We start from the raw sequence: 16746 nt of genomic DNA, 5'->3' as shown, positions 1-16746 counted from the left end.
CCTCAATCGTCTGCCAAAAAAACTAAAAAATTGAAAGCCCGTGTAATCGGGTCGGGTCCAACTCGAAAATACCCCACACGGGTATCGAATTCGTATTTTAAAACTGTGTATTTTTTAATCGGGTTCTAACCTGTAAACCGAACAATAGTAAATAAAAAATATTTTTTTTTATTATATTAAAAATAATAATATTAATTATTAAAATTTAAAACTTAAAATTAAAAAATAAAAATATTTTTTTTCACTTTCACTGTACAGTACACTATTACCATTCACTGTTATCTGTATTCAGTAAGTATTCGACCAAAAAAACCTTAAAAGAATTCAAGAAACTCCCAGCGGCGGCGACTGCTTCTTCTTCTCCGGCGAGGTCTCATCCCAGCGGCCGGTTCAGTCCGGCGAGCCTCTGACTGCCGATGTATGTTTCTCCGTTCTGGACTCTTAATTCTTGTTAATGTTATATGATTTTATAATTTATATTATTGGTTATTTAATTAAATTTTATATAATAACTATAGTATTATACTATAAATCTGGGTAATTATTAAGGTAGAAGTGTAGAATGATTGAATTTGAGAATGAGTGAGTACTCAATATATAAGAAAGAGGAAACCACAGCACAGGGATGGTTTTTGATTGAGGTTCACAATGAATGAAACAAAGGTTCTTTTTGATATTGTCGGACTCGGTTGTGCATTTCCAACACCCGAAAAGCTGACCACCCAAAAAAACCCGACCCGACCCGTGTGCAGCCTTAAGTTACAGCCTATTTGAGACTTTGTTACCTAATCTCATTCATTAATAATTCACATATTTCAAAGTCTACTACCTACAATAATAATCTCTCTCCTTTATTCAATTAATCCTTATTATTAGTCATTCATTACCATTATTGTGCTAATCTTAGTTAGGCCAAACAAAAATAAACAATTATTGTTATCGTCAATTCCGTATAAATTAACGATACACACTTTATCAAAATCTTAAAAAATTACACGCAGTAAATATTGGCTATTTATAATTTTAAGTGAGACTGTATCACTTTTAATTATATGTAAGAAGTGTGTGTAAGTTGAATGTGTCCTTCCCTTATTTATATGTTTTTAATGTGAGCTTGAAAATCTTTTGTGGTGACCTTCAAATAAATAAATAAATTATCCATGAGACCAATTGTTGATTTAATAAGGGGTGTCTTGGGTTCATGCTTCCCATGATTCATGATTTCTTTGTTGTAATTGTGTTTATGGTTTATTATTTTTTTTGTTTAATCTCTTAAATAAATATTTTAGTAAGTACCTCTCAATTTCATTAATTCATTTATATATTTAAATGAATTTTTAAAATATTTAAAAATAAATTATCTGACCAATCAAAATGATGTGACACGTAAGTTCTGATGTACTTAACGGTTAGTAAAGGAAGGTACTTAAAAAAACATTATTTGGGAGATATTTGGTTCATTGGAGTGAATGAAACTCAAGTTTCTATTTTTATTTATTGGAGGAAGTGAAGTTAGTGAACTGAAAAAGGGGCAACCTTTGCTTTGTTGTTTTCCCGCTAATTATTGCTATAAATTAAAACCCCCTTTTTTGATTCAATTGCAAAATTCAACTTCTTCTTCTTATGCAAAAGCTCATACTTTTATTCCAAAGAGAGAGAAAGAGAAAGAGAAAGTGTTGTTGATTTTGGTATTGGGTGTACGAGTCTACTATTGTATTACCAAACAAATAAATTCCCATTGATGAATATTAATTGATTGACCTTTCTCAATATTCATAGGACCATTTCCATATCCATGGTGCTTGCTCCTGCTGCTTCATCTTAAAGGTGAGTCCTTTCCCTTTCAATTACTGCCCAACTCTTTATTTGTTATTTTGTTCTTTTTTCAATTACCAAGTTTCTTAATTTTCTCCTTTTTCTCATCTCATCATCTGTAAGTTGACTTTCATGCATCAATTTCTTTATATAATCTTATGGATTTCCTCATCAATTTGGATCTGAGAAATGCCCCTTTTGCTTGATTCATTGTTATGATATTAAGTTTCAGTGATCATCACACAAGAGTTAAACTCACAATCATTGCTCAAAGACACCACCTTTTATTTGTCTCTTTTTCTTTCTGTGTTTGTATAAGTTTTCTTTTGTTGATTCTATTGTGTTGTAAGATTATTAATTTAGCTTTTTAGAGCATACTCATTTAGTTTAATCTGACATAGAATTTTCTGAGATGGTTGAGTATAATGATCTTACATGGATTCAAGCTTAAAATGTAATTTGATTGCAAACCACATGTTTGAGAAAATGCCTCAAAAGGGTCCATTTTTAATTTTTTTAGTTATTTTTTCATAGCCATGAAAGTGACTAAAACTGTTTATTGAGTTGGAGGCTTCACATTCTTACCAACTTTGATTGACTGGAATTTGACTCATTTACATACCCACTCACTCCAAATCTTAATCCTTTAGGTGGCGTTTGGTTAGAGGTAATGAAATAGAAAGAAAATAATTTTCATTCCATTCTTTTGTTTGGTCGCATTTTAAAGTATTGGAATGACATTCTAATGAAATACTCTTTTCACTATTTTGGTGGAATGACTACTCCATTTTAAAAAGAAGGAAAGACCATTCGTAATAAGAGAAAAAATTGAATGATTTTTTTATCAATTTTTTTATGCATTTTAAATTTTATTCCATTCTATTTCTATTCCTATTTCTATATTTTCATTCCTCCCAACCAAATACCACCTTAGTGATACTGTCTTTGTTGTTGATGCCATTAATGTTGGCTTTTGACTTTTGCTTAGGATGAATCTAACCCATCTTAATCAGTTAATCACAACAAACATAAATAGAAAAATAATGAACATAAATAATTGTGTTGTATTATTTAAATAAACCCCACTATGCTATTGTGATTGATGAATTATAGTAACAAAAATGAAGAACTAACCTTTATTTTCCCTTGTTTCCATTTTTTTTATCTTGCTTATTATTGTATATTGTACTGTTTCTGGTATGGTTGTAATTCTAAATTTACTTATCAACTTCAAATAGGAAGTTGCTAATCCATGGGTATACCATGAAGTTACAAAGGTTGTACCTGAGAACCAACCCTTTAAAAGAGAAATAGGCACAAGGAAGGAAAGAGCAATAGATCGGACCAACCTACAAAACAAAACTATCCCTCCGTCAACAGTCATCCATAATATCAAATAAATCATTTTCGTCTTTAATAAATTCACCAAGAGCTATAGACTATAGTTATAGTGATCCTCCTATTTAACTACTTCAATTATTTCAATTTCGAACACTCGATTTTGTTTTCAGTGGTTGAGACTTCTATTATTTTTGTATGATATTTTTTTCGAATGAATTTCTAATATAAAAACAATTATTGGTCTGTAACCTGATCAAGTTAACTCAATTCGGTTATCTTTTTCTATTCTTAATAAGCACTTGAACTTCTGAACTCATAACAATAATTTATTTTCCCCTTTTGGGTGCAGACTGCTGATCATACTATGGAGACAATAAGTGGAAAGATAGGCCAACTATATGGAGGATTAACTAAATTTGTAATGAAATGTTTGTTCAGGGTTATATCTGTTGGTCCGGTGCCTGAACATATCGCCTTTATCATGGATGGTAACCGAAGGTACGCCAAGAAGCAGAACGAGCGCACGATAGCTGGCCATAAAGCAGGCTATTCATCGCTCATCTCTATGCTAGGCTACTGTTATGAGTTGGGAGTGAAGTATGTAACAGTATATGCCTTTAGCATTGACAATTTCAAGAGAAGCCCCGAAGAAGTTGAGTGTTTAATGGATCTGATGCTCGAAAAGATGAAGGGGTTTCTCGAGCATGAAAGTATTGTGCACCAATATGGTATTCGGGTATATTTTATTGGTAATTTGAAACTGTTGAATGAGCCTGTGAGAGTTGCTGCTGAGAAAGTCATGAAAGCTACTGCCAAAAACAACAAGGCTAATCTTTTGGTTTGTGTGGCCTATACGTCGTGTGATGAGATCGTTCATGCTATTCAAGAATCCTGCCAATCCAAAATTTATGACATTCAAACAAGAAATGGCAGCAGTGATAAGAAGATGAATGGTTTTGTTGTTCATGGCGGTCTTGAAGAACACGAAGATAAGCCAAAGAATCACGAAGCTAAACCTTGCAATGGCTTGATAGAAGAAAGTGAAGTATGTGAGAAGCAAATGAATCTTCCGACTCTAAAGTTAGTAGATATAGAGAAGCACATGTACATGGCAGTAGCTCCTGATCCAGACATTGTGATACGAAGTTCAGGCGAAACCCGTCTGAGTAATTTCCTTCTTTGGCAAACTGCCAACTGTCCATTGTATTCTCCTACTGCTCTGTGGCCTGAGTTGGGTTTATGGCACTTGGTTTGGGCAGTTCTTAACTTCCAGCGAAGCTACCAATATTTGGAGAAGAACAAGAAAAAGATATAACAGATACATAACTTTATTGGTTTCCTTCCTATACATTATTATTATTCATACATTGATATACATAATAATTTACTCAAATTCCCTGAAAATGTATGTGTTATCTTTCCTTGCTTTGTTTCTTTCTCAATTTGGGTATTAACTTTACTTGAACAACCTTTGTTTACGATAGAACTATATCATAAAGATTAGTCAGTGCTGTTACTATTATAACATATTTATTTGCAAAGAATCTGAAAAAAAAATCTGATGCTGATGATGGTGATATGACCATTTATGTAATCTCCTTTGAATGAGTCAATCTTTAGTTTCTCAAGGGACCATTTTGATTGGCTTTGTTGTTTGTCACTCATACTTGTGAATGGACCCTTTTGGTGGCTGCTTTTGAAAAGTAAGCTTCAACAAAAAGCTGTATTGTTTTTCTTTCACGGCTTCCAATCAATGTGAATAAGAGACCTGTTTTCATTCAATTTAACTCTAACCTACCCCAACTATGGGGGGTCTTGATCAAACCCCTGTACCAGCCAAATTTTACAGCTAAGGGCATAGATTGTGTTGTGTTGTTTTGAACGAGTCAAGAGTTCATATTGAGACAAGAAATTTATCTCTCCCCAACTACCACTATAAATCTTAGTAAGGCTGAGAAACACTTGAGACATTAAAAATGGCTTCTCCTCTCCCAAAATACTTACTTCTTCTACCTCTGATGTTAGCTCTTTTCCCTATCGAAATCATCTCCACCTCTCACCACCACCACCACCATAGCCATATCAAGTCCCTTCACTTTGCTCTCTTCCAACACGAAACCATAAACAAAACAGGGTACATCATAGTGAATGGGGTGGCTGGACCTGATACTAGTCAGACAACAACACCATTTGGCACCCTATTTGCTTTCCAGGATCCCATGACCGTGACGCCCAGCACGTCTTCAAAAGTACTGGGAATCGCAGAAGGAACCTCCATCACATCCGGCTTAGATGGGCTTCGAAGCATTTCCATTGCCAAGATCACCTTGAATCTGAAGAACCACAGGGGTTCGATTTCGGTTGTTGGTGGCACACACAATATTAAGCCTTCGGATCATCCTGTGGTTGGCGGTACAGGGGACTTCACCTTCGTCCAAGGCTACGTAAGATCCTCACCGGTCAATCTCAAAGGCATCACTGTCACTTACAAGATTGAATTTCACCTGTACTGGCCTCCATATGCCACTCAGCTTCTTCAAGCTGCTTAGAAGGAAAATCTTTACCTTTTGTTGTTTAATAAAAGTCCACACTTTATGCTTTAATGCATTTTATATATATTTATTGAGACTACAGATTGACATAAAATTGTAAAAACTTGACTAATTATAGATAGTATGAAAAGGTCACAACAAAATCAATTTATACAAAAAAGAATGTTAATGTTAACATTAGAGGGTACTGCAAAAATCAACTCTGGCAATGAGCGAGTCTCTTCCGTGGACTATAAATTATGAAAATGAACTGAAATAACATTAACGAGTAACAATCACAGAAAAGCTTGGCATTGGAAAATTGAAACTGAATTTAATGGCGTGGCCTGTGTAGACGAGGGCGGTTGCAGAAAATCCGCCCGTTGGCCCTCACAAATGCTGCTAAGGCCACGCTGAGGCTTGCCCACATTATTGAAAAGAATAAGTGTCGAAGGTCGTACCGAACTGCATAAGAGATGAAATGAGCACCAGAAGGAAACGAACAAGATAAATCATTAGTCATGATTTTGGGTTTCTTTTGTTCACAATTCTAGCATTAGTTTTAATACCTTGTCTAAGTGACATGGTCGCAAACAGGAAGCCAACCAAAACGAATGCGAAAGCCAGTGGAAATGACTGAAATCAAAGCAAACATACTCAGAAAAGAGATATTGATGTTTAGTAATATTATCTAAGTAAACAAACATTCGGAAAACTCACGGCTACAGCCTCTAGGCCTCCTTTTTGAGGCGAGGGACTTATGTCTCGGCTGACCGAAACAATGTAATGTCCTTGCAGAAGATCAATTGCATCCTTTGTTTATGAGCCAAATGAATCCACACACCAAATATTAAAAAAAAAGGTCAATAACTCATATCAGAACAAGAACCAAGTTCTGTTTATTAAATAATGTTTGTTCAATACTAGGGTGTTCATGGATGAATGAGAAAGATGTCAGATTTAACTTTAAAACAAACCTGCTTTGCTCCATCCTGAAAGTTGTTTAGATAGTAGCGTGCAAGGGAATTCCATCCATCCTTGAGAATTCCATGAACTGTTCTCTGGCCATATCTGACAATCCAAAACCACATTGAGCAATTCAGTAAGGAAGCAATGAAATCTAAGTGATCTCATAACATGCATGAGTACAAAGCTAGGTTCCAAAATTACCTGACAAAATCTCCTTTCAAAGCAGGAGTACCGGAGTATTGAATGCTTATGTCATCCCCATGGTTAGCCCACACTAAAGACATATAAACACTCAACGGGTTAGAATAGAATGCTTACAAAAAGACACGTTTATTTAATCAGTAACATGATCATGAAAAGCATAATAATAGTAGAACGACTCACTGATCTTAAAGCTTTCATCAAAGTTTGAATGGGAGCTAATAGTCTCGTCAGCACCGAAAATACCAAGCCTCCTAAGTTGGCATTCCAACATCTTTCGACCTATCATGCTCTGCAATTGTAAAGGTGACCAATATATGATGTACAATGTGAGAATTATTCTCATGCCAGAAAGAACAATATTAAGTATATAATTAACGTATACGTGCCTGTGTAACATTTGTACGGTCTAAGCAATCTATACAATTGCTTCTAACAACTCCAAGCTGTTCCTTCATTTTATCAGCCTTTTCATTCAACAAGAAATACCTATTGAATTCAGTTTAGAAAGTTAGGAGAAAAGATGTAATACAGACATATCTAATTCAGTACATTAATCAGCTAGCTATGCTCATAAGCCATAAAATCATACCCATTTCTGTCGAGAAAATCAGAAATTTGTTCGTAGAGAATAGACAAGCGCTCAAAATGAACATGCCCGCAAATTTTATGAAAATCGAAATGCAAATATCTGCAATGTTCCATAGCTATCACGTTAAAAACAAACTAAATAACTTAAAGAAACATTCTTAAAAAGAGGAGAGGAAAATAAATTTTACCTCACGTCATCACTACTGATAGGTTGCATGGCAGCTGCAAACTTTTCGCACAAGCGTCCCTCACCTCCGTGCTGATAAAAAATGAAAATGTCATTTAAGTGAATACAGCAATGGAAATCAAACCACAAACATTAGTTCTAATGGTACAAATGCAGGTGAAAGTTTTGATGGACAGTCTATAATATGAAAAGTGACATACTTAAATCGCTTGAAAAATAAAGTATGCACCTTGTTGACAAGATCAACAGCTAAAACGGCCCCATATTTCTTCCTTAAGTCCAAAAAATGTCGCTCTGCTATTTTGGGCTGAATAAAAGTTTAATGCACAGGTCAAATGCCGAGTAAAAGCAGTTAGGTGTGGAATCAAACTGACTAGTAAGGAAAAAGTAATCACAAACTCACAGCATCCTCTACTTTAACAAGCTCAAATTTGGGCTTGTATGTCAAATCCACTACTTGCTCCCAAAGCAATGGAATTGAACCCCGAACCTGCAAATCAAAATCAAACATGATAAGATGTTTGAGATCCAATCATATATGTCCAAGTGCACCACCAAGTTCAGAAAATACGATATAAAATATAACAGCACTAGTAACTTTCACCTGCACAAATGAGGCTGTATACCCATTCAACTGCACAATTTGCTCAGTTTCTACAAAATTTGCCACGTAACCATCTGGATCAGCTCCTCTTCTCCACATACGAGTGCCTTCAAGAAAATATGATTTTTCAGAATGGGAGAACAAAGAGCTAACAGCATAGATTTGTTTTTTCTTCTTTTAATTGTAAAAAAGCTAAAATAAATGTTTCCTTTTATTGTCATAAAACGGATGATTATAACACCAAAGCTAAATCTTCAGTGACAGTCAGATGATTGAATAGTCAATGAACTATATGATCAAAGGGCCAAGCTTTATTTATGTATGCATAAATACATAAATGATGAATTGTCAATCTTTTTAAGCTTCTCAGCCTTAAAAAATGATGAATTTTTTGTGTACTATTAGTGGTCATTCAGTGTTTTAGTTATTATTAGCTCATATTTCTGTACTAAGATGCTTAATCTGAATAAGAAGAATGCAGATAGAGTTGCAGAAAACAAACAAGATGAATTGTCAATCTTTTTAAGCTTCTCAGCCTTAAAAAATGATGAATTTTTTGTGTACTATTAGTGGTCATTCAGTGTTTTAGTTATTATTAGCTCATATTTCTGTACTAAGATGCTTAATCTGAATAAGAAGAATGCAGATAGAGTTGCAGAAAACAAACAAGATGGGTAAGATGAGATTTAGATACCATTTCTCCTCGTGCATCTCCTAGAAATCAGAGTGACATCAATTACATCCTTCCCTATTGCTGCTTGAAAGTGTTGGAAGCCTGGTGATTGATTAAGGAGAATAATAACCCCCAAAAGTAATGCATTTGAAAATAATCCAGTTTAAAACAGTTAACATTTTAGAGAAAAAATAATCAAGAAGAGTAATCTAAATAGAGATAAAAGACTAATCAACAGAAAGGATACTCCCTTGGATAACAGGAAGCAAGAAGGGATCAAGCTGCAAAACAAGGAAGCATACAAATGTGAGCAATTAGAAACTAGAAACATAAGAATTTGAAAACAATTTGGAAAAAAAGGCTAACCTTGTTATCTATGAGTACTTCCAACATATAATTGTTCCACAAAAACCTAGGTTCTGCCTGTAAAAGAAACAATGGAAAGTTTCCACTTAAAATCTACGAAATTCCCTTAATCACATGCATTAAGAATAACACTGATATTTCAACAAAAAAAAAAAAAAAATCAAGAGTTTACCTGTCTCCAAAGAGGAAGCAACTTAGATTCACCTCCCAAATCATGCAATTTCTGTACACTGTATACACAAAGAACACAAAGATAAGAAAAATTGATTCTTTTTATTAATTAACAAAAAAAAAATATAAGAATTCAGTTTCACCTGAGAGTTAGATTCGTTTCATAAGAGAAAAACAAACCAGAAGTCTTTTCAACAATATTGAGGAGAGCAGAAAACTCAGCTTCCATCTTCTTATGTTGGGCATCAGAATTTTGAAGAGAATGATCACAAGGAAAAACCTTCAAAGACAAAACCTTAAAGATTGTATGACCCAAATAAGTTCCAACACATTGACGATCCGTAATGACGATCAAGTAGGAGCCAGTGAGGAGCTTGACCATGCCAACAACACCGTAAATCGTCTGAATTTTTGGGGCTCGAACAGAACTGGATTCAGGAAGCTCATCTGGATAATACACACATACAATATTTATTATATATGAAAGAGAAAGGGGATCGAATCGAATCAAATCAAATCAAATCGAAGGAAGAAGAAGAACGAACCAATGAAGCTTAGAGAAGCATCGAGTCGATTGATAGAGAGATAAGGAGCTGAAGTTCCATCGGTTGGTTCAATAACATACTGATCGGGAAGCTCCCATAGCCTCATGCGTGAGTAGAGCTTCTGCCCTGAATCTGCTCGCTCCATCATTATTCCTATTTCCTTCTTCTGAATTTCACAAAATTAATTCAAAATGTTAAATGACTATGAATGAATTTGAATCTTGAAATTGAAATTGAAAATGAAGAATCACATTCGGAGATTGGAGATTGAGATCTGATAATATTTTTGAATTGAATCTGAAAAAGTTTGATCTGATCTGACAAAGTAAAAGTTAGTTTGAAACGCAACCCGCGAAATTTTGAGAGAAAATGAAGATGAACAACAATAAAGTATTCACCACAAATAGTTCATTACGTGGCACATTCTTATTGGTTGATATTTTATATTCCACTTACAAACAATTCAGCCTATATTACCCCGCCTCTTATTTATTTATTAATTAAGCAAAGTTAATTTGTATTAATTTAATTATTATTTTTTGATCTATATATTTATACTAGGTAGGAGTTACGTGCCGAGGCACGTAAATGTTAGTTTTAGGTAAAGTTTACTTTTTTTTTTCTTCTTATTTAGATTGTATGTGGAGGTATGATTATACGAATGATTTGTTTTAGCAAATTAATATTTGTGCTATTATAATTGGTTGGTAAAATATAATTAGGTATATATAAATCAAAATAAAACGATACTTATTATTTACTTCTAGAATATTGGATTTATGAAAGACTTGCATACAATACTCCATGTAAATCCGTAGATAACAAGTCAATAGAAAGTGAAAGAAGCTCGGCACCAAGAAAAGTCTTAACACTGAATAAAATAAAATTACTGTAAAAGAAAAATGACAACTTCTGCCTAATCTTCCATTGGTTCAACTGCTTGAATGGTGAACTGATTGTACTTTGAACTCATTGTTCGGTTTGCATCTACGTACAACTGAATTCTCCATTTTTTGGCTGATAGTTGCCTTGTAGTTTTTTGGACAAACAACTTATGTTTCTGAAGAAAAAAAAATGATTAGTTATAAGTTTTAATGTATTTCTATGTACGAAAATGTATAAATTTTACATATTTATTTTTTTATAGTTACCTCGTCCGAATATGATCTTAATTGAACTCGATACATGAGAATATGTTTTCTCGCAACATCACCGAACATCACAAAGATCTAGCGGCTCTCCGTACCATCGTCGAGTTGTACATATGTCCTTGCACTAATAATTTATACAGAATATGTAACGGTTAGTATGAATATGCAAGAAGTTCAAGTATTAATTTAGTTATAATGTGCTTACCGTGGTGTAGGAAGACATCTTTTTCCGCATTTTGGATTTTCACAATCTGTTTCTTCGTTGTCGTTGTAGAACATAAGTTTCTTATTACAAAAATCACACGACATGTAATAAAAATCTTGGTTGATATTTTTTAATATGATTTCAAATTTCCTTCAATCCAATAATATGCTTTCGCAAAAAAAAAAAAAAAAAAAAAAAACTACATATGTAATAGAATTCAATATTATATTAAGTACAAAAAAATCAATGGTTTTTAATTAATTTTTTGTGTATATTAATTACAAAATAAATCAATGATTTTTAATTAATTCAATATTATTAAGCTCTTAAAACACCTAAAACAAATAAATAACTATACTATACATTTAAAAGTATTAAGTAGTACTATATATTTTCTTTTTACCTGAGTTGGCTTTAATTGCTTTACCAAATCGGTAACTTCGTTGTTCTTAACATATTCTCGTTTTGCAGCAGATGAATTTGGAGAATACTGAGATGTAGGTGCTTGAATAGTAATATTATTTATGTCTGCTTTGTTATTTTCAGCCCTTGACATTGTAATTTAAATGTTAGCTTACTTATTAAAGTAATAAACAATCAATATTATTTAATCAAAAAATGATATTTAATGAAGGTAAATCAAGAAACAAAACAATGGAGCAGAATTTAAAACAAGAAAGCAAACAAAACCCAGAAGACAAATTCGATAAGAAAAGCAAACCAATGTATAACAAAACCCACGCAATTGAAGTTTATAGAAAAATTGCAATAAACTTTAATTACCAGCAAACATAAAGTCAACGAAATTGGAAAGAATCCAGCAAATTTGAGAATAGAGTAAAAAGACGATAAGGTGTTGAGAAGTAAAAAGACAATGAAGACAGAGTACTCTTACCAGTACCAGTAGAAAGACAATGAGAAGAACTTGAAGTTGTCGAGGCCACGGAGCGAGTAAATTGGAGTGGAGGCTTCAGGATTGACCTTGATTGAGAAAGAAGAGGAGAAGACGATGATAAAGAAAGAGAGTTTTAGTGTTAGTTAATTAAATCTAAACATTATAAATATGAAAGTGAGATTATTAAAAATTGCATTACAGTGAGATGGAATTGAGACGTGAGAGCAAATCTATGGAGAGAGGAGAAGAAGAGATGAGAGGGTAATATATTCACGATTTTTTAACAACAGAATTCAAAAAATTAACAACAGTGTGAGAGAGAGATGATGAGTCCGCCTTAGTTATATATATTTGGTTAACAATTTAATTTGTTTATTGACATCCCCAAGTTCAAATTCAAAAAATTAACAATTTTCAAATTAAAACTGCTTTTCAAATTTTCGTGAGATGTACGAAAATAAGCTCATCTTATTGAGATTTTCATGGAGATATTTCTATTATTGTATTGTTTATTTCTTAAAAATCACCGTTTTTTCTTTTTAATTATTATATATGATAATATAAAAATTTAAATTAAATTCATATAGATTAAAGAAATATTTTATAAAGTCCAAAACCAATTGTTCTTATCGATAAAAAAAAACCATCTTATAGATTCCTATCTTTTTTTTTTTACCAAAATATATATAACAAATAATATATATTTACATTTCTCATTGTAATTTGAAAATGAAACAATAATAGAGAGATAAACGGTGAGGTGATATTCACCGGATAAATAGCTACTATATAAATATATCTATATATATTATATATCGTATAGTTTACATTTTGAGGATATACAAAACACCAATCTAATATTTATGAGCATAACTAAAAATATTCAGTTTCTTAAAAAAAAAATAACAATAATTTGAATAACATTCAAATAACTTTTAAATAGGAAACACATGTATATTTATATTTATTTAATATACACGTATATTACTTTAATTCAAATTCATATTTAAACAAAAAAAAAAACAACAGAAAATAACAATAAATTGCCAGTGTTAATATTCACTAAACGTGTTAAAATTAATTATTTAAAATAAATGTAAGCTAAACTTGTTCTTATTTTTACTCTGTCTTCATTGACATTGCACGTGCAAATCCAAAATCACAAGCTTGGTTTGCAGACTAATATAATCGTTTGATAAGTCTTCATTGAGAAATTCATCCAAAATTTGGATGACCCCAGATGAACCAAAAATAATAACAAAAGCTTGTCAATGCAAAAAGACAGGCATTGACAGAATAGTGTAAATGTAGATAGAATTTGAAACACAGAAACACAGAAAGACCGAGACTAACACAGAGGCACACAAATCTGAGGTGATTGCTTAACACGGCAGATTATCTTACTCGATCGTATCGATTGGTTTTCAATGCAAGAACATTGTATTGTACTAAAAGAAGATATAAAATCGCCTGAACCGAATCGAAAAACACATTTTGATTCCTTCAAATATGGCATTCATCAACCCCACAAAAACTTCAAAGCCTTAGAGAAAATCATATCTATGTCAGTTCATAAATCATTTAAACAAAAACTTCTTTAAATAGTGTGGAACTCGTTATCAAAAGGAGTGAAAAGCTAAAGCAAAAGAGTACATTCTATATAGGAAGCCATGTATACTATTTTAACAGAAACTACTAACAATGCTCTTACTTTCATTGGCTTCTTGCTTAATTTTTTCAGTCAATTGCAATATCTACTTAAGGAATTATTTGCTATAAACATCCTTAATTCAGAGGGAGAGAAGGAAAATAGGAAAGAGAAAAAGAAAGAATGAAGAAAATGTATCTGTTGTAATGGATGAGTAAAAAGACCAATACAAAAGTTCATATATTGGTATTTGCCAAAAGGGTTTTCTATTACAAACTCTAACAAACTAATAGACTCTAAACTATATTGCTATCTATGACAAAATTTAGAAATGTCTGAATCCAAATTTTCCTAATTGATCAAGTAAACAAAGAGACCACTTTTCCCCCATTTCATAATTTCAACATAGCACCAAACCAGAAAAGATTTAGGATCAATGCTCATTCAAAACTCAAATGGGTAAGACATTACACAATTTCCTTACTTTATCAAGAAGATGATAAAATAATAGAAAAATGAAAAAGGATGTCATATGTACCGGCCGTATATTTGCGCCTTCCCTTGTATACCTTCCCAAATGATCCTTCGCCTACAAGCTCAATTACATGGTAATTCTCCACACCCATCTTTCGACTACAGCTATATTCCTCTACCACTTTCTTACCCTGTATCTTAAAACAGTTTGATACACTAAAAGAATTCAACTGACCCATTAAAACAAAATGAAAACAATGGCCAGCAAATGTGTAAAAAAAGCATGGAATTTATCGTAGATACTTGAAATTCCAACTATCTCAACCAACATAAAATCTCGCAAAACTCGCTAATCGAGCAAACCATTAAATATGCCTAAATTTAGGAAGAAGAAAAGAGGGTAATACTGCTATACTGTGAGCTCAGAGTATAAAACGGAAGAAAAAGATGAAGTTAAATACTATAAATTATATACCTTTATAAGCAGAGTAGTGGAAAGTACCTTTCTTAAGTTGATCAACGTAATCTTTCCTTGTTGCCCCTTCTTGCCTGAAGATCGTGAGGTCCCCGAGACTCTTCTTCAAGTTCCTAAATCATTAGTAACAAAGTCTCAAAGATGAAGGTACTGAATGTTAATTAATTAAACCAACATAATTAAATTATACAACAAATTCAAAAGTACACTAACCTTCCTAGTAGGTAACCTAAACTCGTCAGATTCATCTTTAATATTCAACCGCATTTCTTCCATTGCTTCTTCCTCTTCCCTTTGCTTTTCTTCATCGATAGCTCTTGACTTGGCCTCAATATCTCCATCCGAATCAGAATCCGAATCCAAACCTGAATCAGCCCCTGAACCATCTTCTACAATAACAATAAATGAGAAAATCGTTAATAATCCAGTGCAGTGAGTCTTTCTTAATTTTTCAGCAACAACAACACCTTCAGAGAAAGAGAAAGACGACTTGGTTAAGAAGAAGGCAGCCATAGATTCTAAGAGTAGTTTCGGTGGGTTCATCTATATTATCTTTTCATGCCATACCCATGAATTGACTCCCCGAAGGCATGCCATACCGATGGTAGCCCAAATATAATTCAAGAATGTTAGGGTGATAAAATTAACAAGGAGAAACTTGATTGTGCCTAGAATTTTCAACAACTAAAAGTAGTATAATCCAGACTCGAATACATTGGCCTTGATTTGATAAATGCAAATTGAACATTCTATTAACCGGGTCCCTAATGGCTAAGAACTTGATAGACAAAAAAAGAAAAAGAAATACCACTGACTAAATTGTTAACATTCGAATATTAATGCTAAAAAATAACAATGATTACTAACAGATAATTTGGAGAGAAAAAATTACAATTAACAATAATAAATAAAAATACAAATAAGCACATTAGAGGTTAATCCATTCCTAAAGGCTAGAACTCCATTTAAAACATGGAGGAATGAAAATTGGTTTATCAAAAAAGTTCACTCACTAATTAACATGACAGATTATCATCAAAATTCAAACCACAACCTCAAATTAACAAAGAATACGTATTCAAATTAATGAGTAACACTAATCGTAACATAACAATACTATTTCAAAAATTTCGTATTCAAAGAATAATAAAATGATTAATCGATTAATTAATAATCGAGAAAGCTAACCAAAGGATGAGCTATAACAGAGCCTAGACACCACAATAATGCCGTACCAAAATGCATTAGTTCGAAAAATTCCGAACAAAATTTCAAATAATCGGTAACAAACAGATTATAATTTCAGATCAAATTTTCAGTTATTAGTAATAAACATATTAAAAATTTCAGATCAAAATTTCACAACAAACGGATTATTACCGTGAGGTAGCTGCTGAGATTAATAGCAAGGGACGGAGGAGCTGGCAGGTCGACGTCGACGTCGCGGCAGGCGTGCAGCTGAAAGTGTCGCCGTCGGCCGAGATCGGTGAGAGAGAGAGGAGTCGAGAGATGCGACGCTAGAAAGAGGTGAAGAAGGTACCGATGGTAACACCATTCCAATGCAAAAAAATCGTATTAATGGGTTCTGGAGATGATCGTGGGTGAGATAGAAGGTACCGATGGTAGCCCTAAGAAGAGAAACAATTACAGAGCTACGATTGAGATGATTTTTTTTTTTTATATATATATATTTTTATTCCAATGCAAAAAAATCGTATTAATGGGTTCTGGAGATGATCGTGGGTGAGATAGAAGGTACCGATGGTAGCCCTAAGAAGAGAAACAATTACAGAGCTACGATTGAGATGATTTTTTTTTTTTTATATATATATATTTTTATAAGAAAAAAGTTAACGGCGTTAAAAGAACCCGTTAAAAAAAATAAAAATTATTTATTTTTGGGT

At 32.8% G+C, this 16746-nt stretch overlaps 3 protein-coding genes across 5 annotated transcripts; 2 read left to right on the top strand and 1 right to left on the bottom strand.

Annotated features, from left to right (window-relative positions):
- Positions 1 to 220: 220 nt before the first annotated feature.
- LOC115702614 (dehydrodolichyl diphosphate synthase 6) lies at positions 221 to 4592 on the top strand. 3 transcript variants are annotated; one of them, XR_009685209.1, is made up of 3 exons: positions 221 to 418; positions 1780 to 1827; positions 3054 to 3499. XR_009685209.1 is itself a non-coding variant. In XM_030630035.2 (3 exons), exon 3 carries the CDS (start codon positions 3521 to 3523, stop codon positions 4469 to 4471), a length of 951 nt encoding a protein of 316 aa, XP_030485895.1. In that variant the 5' UTR covers positions 245 to 418; positions 1780 to 1827; positions 3506 to 3520; the 3' UTR covers positions 4472 to 4592. The 3 variants fall into 3 exon arrangements, 2 of the variants coding, with proteins under 2 accessions (XP_030485895.1, XP_030485896.1); XM_030630035.2 differs by lacking the exon at positions 3054 to 3499 and adding an exon at positions 3506 to 4592 and having other exon boundaries at positions 245 to 418; XM_030630036.2 differs by lacking the exons at positions 221 to 418; positions 1780 to 1827; positions 3054 to 3499 and adding exons at positions 1857 to 1933; positions 3506 to 4592.
- Positions 4593 to 5120: 528 nt separating this feature from the next.
- Positions 5121 to 10403, bottom strand: LOC115702611 (phosphoinositide phosphatase SAC7). Its single transcript, XM_030630031.2, has 19 exons — positions 10246 to 10403; positions 9995 to 10160; positions 9593 to 9896; positions 9451 to 9508; positions 9279 to 9335; positions 9160 to 9193; positions 8934 to 9014; positions 8240 to 8346; positions 8039 to 8125; positions 7865 to 7942; positions 7637 to 7707; positions 7450 to 7548; positions 7247 to 7346; positions 7041 to 7149; positions 6858 to 6930; positions 6665 to 6758; positions 6408 to 6500; positions 6257 to 6323; positions 5121 to 6152 (listed from the first exon to the last, which is right to left on the bottom strand). The coding sequence occupies exons 2-19, from the start codon at positions 10140 to 10142 to the stop codon at positions 6022 to 6024; spliced, it is 1791 nt and encodes a 596-aa protein (XP_030485891.2). The 5' UTR covers positions 10143 to 10160; positions 10246 to 10403; the 3' UTR covers positions 5121 to 6021.
- Positions 5133 to 5759, top strand: LOC115702616 (dirigent protein 19). The gene has a single exon (XM_030630037.2). It carries the CDS (start codon positions 5133 to 5135, stop codon positions 5703 to 5705), a length of 573 nt encoding a protein of 190 aa, XP_030485897.2. The 3' UTR covers positions 5706 to 5759.
- Positions 10404 to 16746: the final 6343 nt, after the last annotated feature.

Source organism: Cannabis sativa, chromosome X (genome assembly GCF_029168945.1).
Source record: "Cannabis sativa cultivar Pink pepper isolate KNU-18-1 chromosome X, ASM2916894v1, whole genome shotgun sequence".
In the NCBI taxonomy this organism is placed as follows: domain Eukaryota; kingdom Viridiplantae; phylum Streptophyta; class Magnoliopsida; order Rosales; family Cannabaceae; genus Cannabis; species Cannabis sativa.
Note: the sequence above shows the minus strand (reverse complement) of the source record. Positions and strands in the feature narration are given on the sequence as shown.